The sequence below is a fragment of the Symphodus melops genome, assembly GCF_947650265.1.
Source record: "Symphodus melops genome assembly, chromosome: 16".
Lineage (NCBI taxonomy): Eukaryota > Metazoa > Chordata > Actinopteri > Labriformes > Labridae > Symphodus > Symphodus melops.
In genome coordinates this window covers 13,834,374-13,846,051 of record NC_136706.1, presented here as the reverse complement: position 1 = coordinate 13,846,051, position 11,678 = coordinate 13,834,374, and the positions used below count along the sequence as shown (strand labels likewise).

Genomic DNA, 11,678 nt, shown 5'->3' with positions numbered 1-11,678 from the left:
CAAGCTAGCACAACGAGTGTTTATATACACAAAATATGTCATGCAAATTCAAAACTTTCACAAAGACTTCAGAGATGTTTTTAAACAACAAAGAATGTACGATTATTTGGTTTCTCACTTAAATAAACAGAGTTATACTCCTCTTTTACCAGCAGATGGCAGTAATACATAGTTTTGTCTTTTTTATTTTAACAACACAAACAAAAGATGATCTAAGAATGAGCTGTGATTAACTTTATGGACCTATAGCTATTACATCTAATATGCAAAATATGAACATATTGAATGAAAGTAATGGTTATGTTGCAGGGTGGATTCAGAAATATATTGTATCCTAAATTCTGTTTAGAAAATGAAGTAAGAAAAACACAAATGAACAAGGAAAGAGTAGTGGCCATCTCTTTGACATTGAAAAGGCACAAGACTTGATGTGGATGGAGGGATTATTACATTTTGAATAAGGAGGCCGATAATTGATGGAATAAACATTTTTGTTATTCATTTTTCTGAAAGATTTGTAGTTGAGAATGATATGCTCTAGTATTGTGAGTAATTTGACATTTTCTATTCTAATAAATTATGTTTTTGTGAGTTTGCAAAGCGAAATGAGGTTTTCACATTTTGGCACTAATTGGAGAAAAGGCAGGGATTCAGAATATATTGTTAAAAAATTACAAGAATGGAATATGGTTTGATAAAAGATTAACTTGGGCAGTACATATTCAAAAGATAAGTGATAAATGTAAAAATGTAATGTAATGTATGTTTGGTCGTGGATAGGGAGCTGGGTAGAACAGCAACAGCACTGGGTCAGTACTATGGTTGTGTCATGTTTGGTGCAAATACATCCCTGAAAAAAAATGAATAATATTTAATAATCTATTAAATCATGCTTGAAAACTATTCAGGTGCCTCACAAACAACTCTACATTAGATTTACAGGTATGGGGGAAACTTTGGAACTGAGGAGGAACAGTTGTTATTGTTAAAAGGACATAATGAGAATCAGCCAACACAAATGTTTTAAAACCATGCTGGGAAAAGTAGAGGATGGAGATTAGAAGTTTTTGGTTGAAAAGAAGAAGATATACATTAAATAAACAACTGTTGCAACTCCTTTCACTAAAGGGGGGAAATGCCATTCGTTGCACGAAGGTCTGGCACACAAATAAACCACCACACAAACACTGGCAACACTGAATTCATCTCTCCTGCTTCAGAACCTGATTTCCAAACTACAGTAAGATGATACAGAATATAATACAACCCTCTTCCAGAGAGATAAGAGGAGCACCAATCTGTAGACAACAACAAAAAAGAGAGTGAGGGGGAGACCAGAGGACCAACACACCAAACAGAGCAGTCAAGTATGACAGATGTATTCAAATTTACACAGACACTTTAAAGTATAGTTAATTAAATGCGTTCGGCATTATTAAGCCCAGAATTCAGCCCAGAATACACATAAAGACATTGCAGCAAATGTGTTTGTGTAACAATGGATAGAGGAAATGACATCATGGACTTATAGCAGTATAGGTCAAATATTTTCCGACCCCAGTTCATCGTTAACAAGTCCTCAACACAGTAATTCAGATAGTAGAAAAAAAGCAAACATTTTCAGCAAACATTCTCCCATACTGTAAAAGTATAAGTCCACATTTTAGCACAAATAAGGAAAGGAAAAAAATAAATAAACAAGGAAAGGGGGGAAAATAAATGTGAAAATGAGAGAACATGTTCACTGGTTCTACAGAATAAGAAAAACTGATCAAATGAGAAGTAACCTACTTGGAGAATCAGGATAGAAGAAACAATAAGATCAAGATTACACTTTGGGCACACAGGACTTACATGGTCTACATAATGTAGGAAATAATAGGGAAATATTGGACATAAACACTGCAAGGGCCTAAAAATCGGAACTATTATCATTAAGGCTACTTGTCAAAAAATATTACGATAAGAGAGTTGGCAGTGAAACTGAAAGAAATCAGGAATGAAATAGGATTTATCCTCCTATCGTCACACTTTTCAGAGTCTCTATACCCTCATACTCCAGGTGGGGGCGGTAATGCGCTAAAATATTGTTTTCTAACAGCCCAAAAAAAAAAACTCAAAGAAGAAAAATCGTGTGATTTGTTTTTGTTTATCATATGCGATATGTGATTGATTTGTAACGTCATGCTTGCTTAAAAGCCATCTGGTTATGGCTGAATTGCCTCAACAAGGACAAGGGAAATCAGCCTATTACTAATGGTAAGCGTCAATACAGATGTCAAGGTTAGCATTACGGTTAGCTAGCCAGAAGCCTGTTAGCATGGCTCGTCATGAACATGAAGCCCTGACACAGGTTGGAGATGTCAGTATGGGCTATATCTAGTTTCTGTTGAAAAGCTTTCTTTGAAATTGAAAATGAGAAATACAACCTGAGTTGAAATAGGCATGGTGGGAATGTTGTATTAACTGTTCACACTAAAACTGTCGAGAGGGTGACGGGGTCTATAAACTCATTAGCTCTTACTTATTGTCACTTTAAACTGACGCTGTGGCTCAGTGGTACAGTCGTAATGTGTTCACACGTCAGTCTCATCCTTGGGCAAGACACATAACCCCAAGTTGTTTCCTCTACGACCTGTGAATATGTTTAGGTCTGTCAAAAGACTGGAAAGGGCTAAACAAACTCAAGTCAATTCACCATTGTATTGTATTGCATTTACCATTAATTTTGGCAGTTTTGTGATGGAAAAAAAGAACTTAAAGCTGCTTTTTAAATCGATTATGTATTCCCCCCCCCCTGCAAACTCAGTCTACGTCTTTCCCAGCTTCCCTTGCACCAGTGGAGCAGAGGACGAGATGCTGCTCAAGATGCCCCAGAAGCTGCTGAAGACAGCACACTACATCGAGCTGGGCAGCTATCAGCACTGGCCAGTTTTGATCCCCCAGAGGATCAGACTGTACACCTACGAACAAATCCCTCTCTTTCTCAAAGAAAACCCTTACATCACAGATGGCTACAGGGCTCACCTGCCATCCAAACTCTGCCTGAGGAGGTAGGAGTCATGCATAATGTATTCATTCTTTCACTTCATAAGGTAAACTTCTTTTTCTATTTGTATTGTGTATTGTTGAATTAAGCTCTGGTTTGTGATTCATTTCTGAAGATGCAGAACTGTAATACAGCATGCAAATATCCAGCATTTAATACTATATTTGCAAGTGTGACTTTTTTTTTCTTCCTGATTTGCTGTTTCAGTATTTTTATTCTGTCCAATGAGACTGTGAATATCTGGAGCCACCTTTTGGGTTTCCTGCTCTTCTTCTCTCTGGGGGTCAATGACCTCTCCTCAGTATTGCCTGCCTCTGGAGCAAAAAGAGAGGACTACGTCATCTACGCTATAGGACTGGTGTGCTTCCAGGTAAAGCCGGTTTTACTGGAGGTCCTCGATTTTTGCTCCCATGAAAAAAAGAATGATATCAGAAGAGCTCTGTATCTCCATCAGTGCTTTGTTGAAACAAGCATTCCTACTCCTAGAGCATCAACCAGAGGTCATTGTTTTTACTGCTGCTTTAAGAATAAGCTATCGATACTGTTAAAAGCAGAATATTTAAACTACTTATTCATAATAACACATAACAGTGTCCTATTACACAATGTAGTTGTATGGCTTGACAAACATGTTCATGTGGGTTCACATTTCCTGCCACAGGTGCAATCACATCACCTGTCTCCAACAAGGTGTGTAAGCTGCTGTTACAGGTTAATAAAGACCTACAGTAGTAATAGTACTGAAGTGCCGAGTCCCTGTCGACAGCTACTATATGTTGAGATAGTGATTATTAGTGTTAGCTGTGTACCTTTTTGTGTTGTACATTGTGTCGCGACTGATCATGGGATCAGACGTTGTAAATGTCCTTCACAAGTCCAATTGGTTCCCTCGTACATCTACACGCCTGCTCCCACGGTATTGTGTTGAACCTGTACAGTGACAATCTAGATATAGATATCTTATCTTGAGTAGCACATAATGCCCTCCCACCCTTTTTCCAAAACCACTTGCATCCATAGCAGTGCAAGTTAGAAACACCAGAACAGACCGTAGCGATCTGTTTGTATTCATTTAATAATAAACTGTGTATTTAAAGATACAGACGTTTAACATTGTTGACTTAAAGTCAAAGTATGTGAATGAACAGTTATGCACAACCAATGAAAAACATCCATAGAAAAAAAAACATCTTTTCATATAAGTTGATTTGTGTTTGAGAGTGCGAAACACAATGTAAAAACGCCTTCCAGCCTGTAATGGTGTGTTTGTTTATGTTTATGCCAATGCCAGGTGTGTATGTTATGTTCTGTGGGGTATCACCTGTTCGCCTGCCATCGATCAGAGAAGACGAGCCGTCGCTGGCTGGCATTAGACTACGCGGGCATTTCCGTTGGCATCCTGGGCTGTTACGTACCCGGGATATTCTACGCTTTCTACTGCAATGCTGTGAGTTCAAAAACAACTCCTTTACCTGATCGCAGTTTGTTTGTTTGTTTTTTTTCCCCACCATTTGATTTAATTTTCTCAAAATATACAGGACGTGCTCTTGTTTCAATCCAATCTTTTTTTGGGTTGGTTTCTCTGTCTTGCAGTTTTGGCGACAGGTGTACCTGTTGACGGTGTTGTCCCTGATCCTGGCCGTCTTCTGTGCCCAGGTCCACCCTCGTTACCTCAGCAACGACTGGCGAAGGATACGGGTGACAATCTTTTGCTGTGTGGCTGGCATCAGTGTGATCCCTGCGTGCCATTGGGTTTGGCTCAATGGAGGATTATCCACTGATGTTGTGCAGGTCAATAAATACGTTCATATAAGGAGAAGAAGGAAAGTCAGATTTTTGCCGTCGTATTTCTTTCAGGCAGATTGCCCCTGAAATCTCAGTGAGTTGGCTTTTCACTCGTGTACCTCAGTACGGGAGACTAGCCCTGTCGGATGGGAGGGATTGTTGCGTGGGGGTGCGGGGTCCATCGCTTTGAAAAAATCAGTCTCTATATCTACATAATCTATATATGTTTGGTGTATGGCTGCTTGTGTTTACACACGTCTCACCCAGTAAACTCCAGGAAGTTTTCAGGGTTTTTTGTGCATGTGTAAAAGCGCCACTGTTTACTCTTTTCAGCTATTTCTACTTCGACCTAAAGCTTCCACTGTCGATCATTCAAAGCTACAAGTTTTATCCTTGAATCTCAGCACTGTCACCTCCTCTCTGAGGGACGTTTCGTCACGCAGACTTTGTTCTTGTTCTACATGCAGCTGTTCCTGCCTCGTGTGATCGTGATGTATCTGATAGCTGGATCTGCCTTCCTGTTTTATGTCACCAAGATTCCTGAGCGCTACTTCCCCGGTTAGTCCTTTTTCTCTCTCTCTCTCTCTCTCTCTCTCTCTCTCTCTCTCTCTCTCTCTCTCTCTCTCTCTCTCTCTCTCTCTCTCTCTCTCTCTCTCTCTCTCTCTCTCTCTCTCTCTCTCTCTCTCTCTCTCTCTCTCTCTCTCTCTCTCTCTGTATGCGTCACAGTCGCACGTGAGAGCTGCAGGGGTTAAACCTGCCGCAACCTTCCGTCGAAATCCGTCATTCTGTTCCAGAGTTAAAGAGCTGAGTCAAACAGGTGTTCACTAAAATCGAGTTTGTCTTGTTGTTAGCTCAGCTCAGTTTGGCTCCAGTCCAGGACTTCAGACATGTTTACACATACACATGTCTGTAAAGACCTACAGCTAAAATAGCATATCATGATGTGAGGTGTGAAAGTAAGACACATAATAATCCGATGATTGGAGTACTGCTTGAGTGCATGAATTGAAAAGAAATTGCCTCATTAAAAGGTAAATGAACAGCTAAATAGTTCCTGATTTACTTACGAGTGATCTGTGATGGAGTTTAAACAGAGTTTTGATGTAGAAATAACTTCAAATCCATGCAGCAGAAGAATGTAACTATACAATGACATCAAAACGATGTCACAGTAAGTCTTCAAATCTGACCTTCTAAAGTCCGTTTTATGAACTTGTAATATTTTGTGTAAGAAGAATTTCTCTAAATCTTCTCTTAGCAGTAAATCAAATCTTCATCAGACCTGGGGATGATCTATTTAGATCTAATATGGGCACTTCATAACCTTCTAAAGTTTTAAAAGGACAATATTGTTTTGTATTATCAAACGCTCTTTAATGATTAGTCAACTTTTTTTTAGCTGGAGCTTCATTACCTTGTCAATTATATGACCAGGTGAAGTTTGCCACTTCTTACAGACTTTTAGATTTTCTCTGACCTGTTGACTTGAAAGTGTCACCTTTGTCTTTTAAATGACATATTTTTTTATTCAAGTACATTATGAAGAATCTATGAGGGTGAATGAAAAATGGAGCCCGGCCGATGTTAGCATATCCAGTGACTAGGTAGGGCTAATTTAATCAGCGATGTAGGCAAATATTAATTCACCAGTCAAAGAACATTTCATTTGAGTGTCATTGTATTACACTAGAAACTGAGTGTTTTATATGGATTAATACCAGCATGATCAAGCACAGTTTTCTACCAGTTGAGTGACATTCTTGTCTTCATTATGTATATTTTCCAGTTCATTTAAGTAATAAGCACATTAAATGTATCAGTCTTTATGTTTATCTACGGATCAAATATAGATCGCAGAAAGATCGGTCAATATGTTTGGATTTCTTTTTCTCTTCTGATTTCATACCATATCGGTCGGTCGCTCACATTAATTCAACCATTTTTTTTTCTTTCCTCCTCTAGGCCAACTGAACTATCTGGGTGCCAGCCACCAGGTGTGGCACATTCTGGTGGTGTTGATGTTTTACTGGTGGCATCAGACTGCTATCAACATCATGCAGTTCAGGCACAGCAAACCCTGCCCAGTCTAGACGGGCAGCAACTGAGTGAAAACACATAAAGTCATGGGAAGGCAATCGTTTGCGGTTTAATACATGTAAGTGGACATCAGTAAAACCCACTATGTTAATATTCAAATACACTTTGTACCAGTTAGTTTATTGGGGAGAAGTGTCTACCTAATGGTTTCCAACCACTAACTTGACCAGCACTTACCCTGGCCAGCTGTCAAAGGCCAGCATTACAAATGGCGAGAATCTTCTGTCCATCTCATATTCTCTAAACATAAGATGAGCATATTTCAGGGTATAAAGACGTACTACGTGGAACCCCCATGGTGTATGTCAAATCAACTGTGAAACTCTCAGTATCGCACCGTAACTATTGCATGAAGAAGGAGTTTGTTTGTATTAACCGACCAAGGTTTGTTGTTTTCAAACTGTGATCATGTTATCTCATGGTTTGTTTAGATTGTGAATTTATGAACACAAGTATTGAAAAAAGGATTCTTTTGAATCAAACATAATAACCTGTGTGACCAATTACTTTATCTTTGCGATTTTATTTCCTTACCTAAGTGAACAAAAGATCAGATTGTATGTATTGATGATGGTGGAAAACCACAGAACAAAGACATTCGACCCTGAGACGCTGTAAAACTCCTGTCTGAGGGATACACAAAGTGTCGATGACTTATTTATTTCAAACTACCGAACAAATAATTTAAGATCAACCAACGATCAATCTGCCTTAAAAACAAAAACCCTTTCATAAACGGGGAACTCAGAGGATGCATAATATGCGGTGGGAGTCCTGTTGTGTCTTTGCCACACATGAGGTAAAACAATCTTACAATGACAGTTTACAGTGGCCAAATCCAGTATGTTTGGGTGGCAGCAGACAACATCTCATCAGCCTAATTGTTTTACAGTCAGCACCGTGGCCATAATTGTCATAATAAGTCTATTCATTTAGACTTAGTCAACAAAACTGAACACATCATAAGACAGGGGATTAACAAAGCCTGAGTCGCCAACTTTGGACAAATCTTATTGTTCTCAACCCCCCACACATCAGCCCCCTGACGTCATGATACATGACTGTTGATCTCGCTGAGAGCAGCACATGCTGAGGATTCTAAAGTTCTGCGATGCAGCTTTCAGAGTAGGAGAGAAGAAAGACAAACATCCATCTCTAGGAGAGGTGTGTTATTATATAATACAATTCTGACCAGTTCTAAAGTACTAATTCCAATTTGACTTTTAGAGAACCATCCCAAAATGTATTATTTGTTTTTGTTTTTATCTAAAGAGGAAAAAATGATCCTGACTAATCTGCACTTAAATTTGACAGAGATCTATGTCGCCACTTTGGAAATATGTTGATGAATGGAATTTGGCTTTTTTGAGCGTGAATCATTTAGAATGTCATTTTCTGCTTTTTAGAGCGAGGTCTTCATAGGATATTCCTGGGTAAAAGAGATCATGTTTTTGGATAGGTGGTAGTGTTTTGGTTTTGGGGCATTCACATTCTATGTGAGCAATAAGTGTTTATTTTTTCTAATATGTGCTGAACAGGTTTTCTGTCCATGCTGATGTGTAAGTCTGCTGTAGTTTAACAGCTTTCTTAAACTACTCTTTGAACAATTCTATTTGTAATCTTTTAGTTTCTGTTTGCACTTCATTTGCCTTATATCACAGAGTATTTTTGATGTTTACACACTTACTGTTACAATCAGTTTTGGTCAGGATACAAACATACTCCATAAAAAACAAAGAAACAAAACTATCATCTTTGATCTTCTTTTTTCCCCCACAAGGCCAGTATGGTATATTTGTAGCACTATATAATGTTTGAAAAAAAAGAAAGAATTTGAGTTGAAATGACAAAATGCGAGCTGTAACAAGCTCTCACAAGATGTGGAATGAGACTTCATTCTGCCTTCCTTGAAACTGTTTTTTTTTTTATTTTTATTTTTTTTTTTAAATCTTTGAACAAAAACTTGACCCTTTGAGTATCATAACCTGCTTGTTCTTTCTCTGGAATGATCTCTTGATTGTTTTATCCCGTGTATGTGTGTTTTTCTTGGATATCAATTATATCATGAAACACAGGCACTGATGAGATGTAAAATATTTATTTCAGTGCCTATGTGAAAATATATTTTTAAACGTTTTGAATGAATAAAGAATGCTGTAAGTTGACCTGGAGGTCTTGTTTTTTTTGATAGCACAGAACTACACCAGATATACTTTAATACAAAATTATTATAGTGTACATCTTGTATAAAACATTTGAAAAAGTAGCGGAGACTTTTTAAAATAATTCCACAATGTTGTAATCTTGATTTTGATTTTGATTGATTTGATTTTGATTACTGTGCTGGTTTCTGATGTTTACGTTCACAACAGTAGAGGGCAGCATCGATATAGATATGAACGTCTTGAAGTTAAGAAAAGGGCTGAAGGGCATGTGGTCAAATTTTACCTCTTCATCTGGCAAAAAATGTTTTCTGTGTTATTGCCTATTGCACCATTTTTTGTAAGAGAGTCTTTCTCTTGACACATTTTGGAATGCAAATTTAAAATTTTTCAAAAGGTCAATGGAACCCTTTGAAAAAAAAATACCACGTTCTTGTATGACTTTGGACAAAAATGTCCACTTACAAAAACTTTTAAAATTAGAACAGATTGGTATTTTTTTCTGCATAAATCTCTTCCCCTCTGCACAAAACTACCAAACATTCAATAATTTTTTTATGATTTTTACCCTTGAGATGCCAGTTTTATTTGATAATATATAATAAAACTTATTTTCGAGAACGCCTTAACATCAAAGTGGTGTCCCAGGGTCAGCAAGGCTGTTGGACATCATGGGAAGGTCTCATAGACAGGTCCATGTCATGGTCCGACCCATGCTAGGCTCAGCTTCCTGATCAGAGCAACATATAACACCTTGCCCTGTCCCCGAAACCTCCACCAATGTTTTGGTGCCGAAGTGAACCGTCCCCTTTGCAACACCATCAACACAAGCCTCCAGCACATCCTGTCGGGCTGCACGACAGCGCTGTCCCAGGGCTGCTACAGGTGGCGACACCACCAAGTACTGAGGAAGCTGGCAGAGGTGTCAGAGTCATGCAGAAAGGAGGCAAACAGCAGACCTTCCGCTCGGGGACATCCCATCCAGTTTGCGAGGGCTGGAGACAGTGTCAGACCCTCCTGCCAGAGAGATACAGCAAGGCTCCTCTCACCGGGAAGTGAGTAGACCATGAGGGTCGACTTAAGAAAGCAGCTCCAGGGATATTGTGGAAACATCCCTGCAGCCAGGAGGAAGCAGAAGGGTTGGGGGGAAAACACCTAGGGCATCAGCAGGGCGTGGCAGAGAGAGATCCCTGCCATCGCTCCGCCACTATGCAACGTACTGGGGCTAAAGGAGCAAAACGTTGATGAGTGGTGGTCCCCAGCTGATGACCCGTTTAGGCTCAAAGAGGTGTTCAGTGAGGTGTCACGGCACACCTGTTCAAAAGGCACTGGATGAGGTGCATCAGGCAGCAATGCCCAGCAGGAAAACCAACACCCGTATCTTGATATTTTCCATATTAAAAATATTTGGTGCCTGGGGGATTTTTTGATAATTAGTCTTGGATATGTCAAAGGTTGTCCCAAAATATTGACTTTGATGCATTTGTAGTTTTTGTGTAACATCAATATTAAAGTGTACTATGCTCTTGAGTCATTAGAACACAAAAACGTCCCATTAAGTCCCACTAAAACCACATATATTCATCTCATGGCCATAACCATTTATAATCATGCATTGTTTGATGTCAAGTTTTCTGAAACTGTTAAATTTGATATTTTGACTGTTCTCAACTAACATTAACAATTTCCCTTGTCAGGATTTTGCTCTCGCTGTGAAAATTGTGTCATGGGCAGGGCCACGTTCCTACTGGCCATTTGGGTGAGAATCATCTTGCTTGGGAGCATAGACCATAGATGTATCTATGGCATAGACAGAAAAAATCTTAGGAGTCGAACTGAATCATAACACCGGCAGTGCAAAGACTCCTAAGATTATGACACACACAACTAGATGAGTCGCTAACTGAGCTCGTTTGTATAATATATATATAAATAAAAAATTATATATATGTATACTTATGTATGTATAATATATATATATCATCATTGGAGTCTTTGCGCTGCCAGTGTGATGATTCAGTTCGACTTCCAAGCAAGATGATTATCACTGGCCAATACGAACGGCCCCGCCCATGACACAACTTTCACAGCAGAGCAGAGCAAAAAAACTAAATCGATAGCAAATACTTCGGTTTTGAGAGCGAGAAGAAAAACATCTCAAGAGAAATGCTTTTTTTTTTTTAGAAAATATTTTTAAACTGATAGCAAAAAATAAAGATTTGAGAGTAAAAAAAAAGTATTTTCAGAGTGACGTTTTTCTTTTTCTCCGACTTTCTCTCAAAACTTTTTTATTCTCAAATATTATTTTTTTGCCATTGGTATAACAACTTTTTCTCTCAAATATTTTTTTTTCTCATAAAATGTTTTTGCTATCAGTGTGATAACTTTTTCTCTCAAACATTTTTTTTCTCTCAGATCATTTATTTTCTCGCATGTAAGACAAATCTAATTCCATACAATGAATAACTTGATTGATGCAGCCTTTTACCACTGCGTTGCATCTTTGCTCTGATTCATTTAATTGTTCTAAAAGTAGACCTGCAGTCACGTCGCGAACGTGTTTACTTTCGGTTTTAATGAAACGA

The 11,678-nt window shown here is 38.5% G+C and overlaps 1 protein-coding gene across 1 annotated transcript; it reads left to right on the top strand.

Moving 5' to 3' along the window:
* The first annotated feature begins 2,076 nt into the window (after positions 1–2,076).
* Positions 2,077–9,096, top strand: LOC306837483 (progestin and adipoQ receptor family member 3-like). Its single transcript, XM_079365185.1, has 7 exons — positions 2,077–2,259; positions 2,810–3,053; positions 3,257–3,419; positions 4,341–4,496; positions 4,643–4,840; positions 5,302–5,392; positions 6,797–9,096. Exons 2-7 carry the CDS (start codon positions 2,857–2,859, stop codon positions 6,922–6,924), a joined length of 933 nt encoding a protein of 310 aa, XP_079221311.1. The 5' UTR covers positions 2,077–2,259; positions 2,810–2,856; the 3' UTR covers positions 6,925–9,096.
* The last annotated feature ends 2,582 nt before the right edge of the window (positions 9,097–11,678 follow it).

What these genes read in the sequence shown, in the direction of transcription:
- LOC306837483 (XM_079365185.1), top strand. Translation starts at nt 2,857, where the DNA reads ATGCTGCTCAAGATGCCCCAGAAGCTGCTGAAGACAGCACACTACATC. An exon ending in TAGGACTGGTGTGCTTCCAG is followed by an intron (nt 3,420 to 4,340) that starts GTAAAGCCGGTT and finishes TGCCAATGCCAG; the next exon opens with GTGTGTATGTTATGTTCTGT. An exon ending in ACGCTTTCTACTGCAATGCT is followed by an intron (nt 4,497 to 4,642) that starts GTGAGTTCAAAA and finishes TCTGTCTTGCAG; the next exon opens with TTTTGGCGACAGGTGTACCT.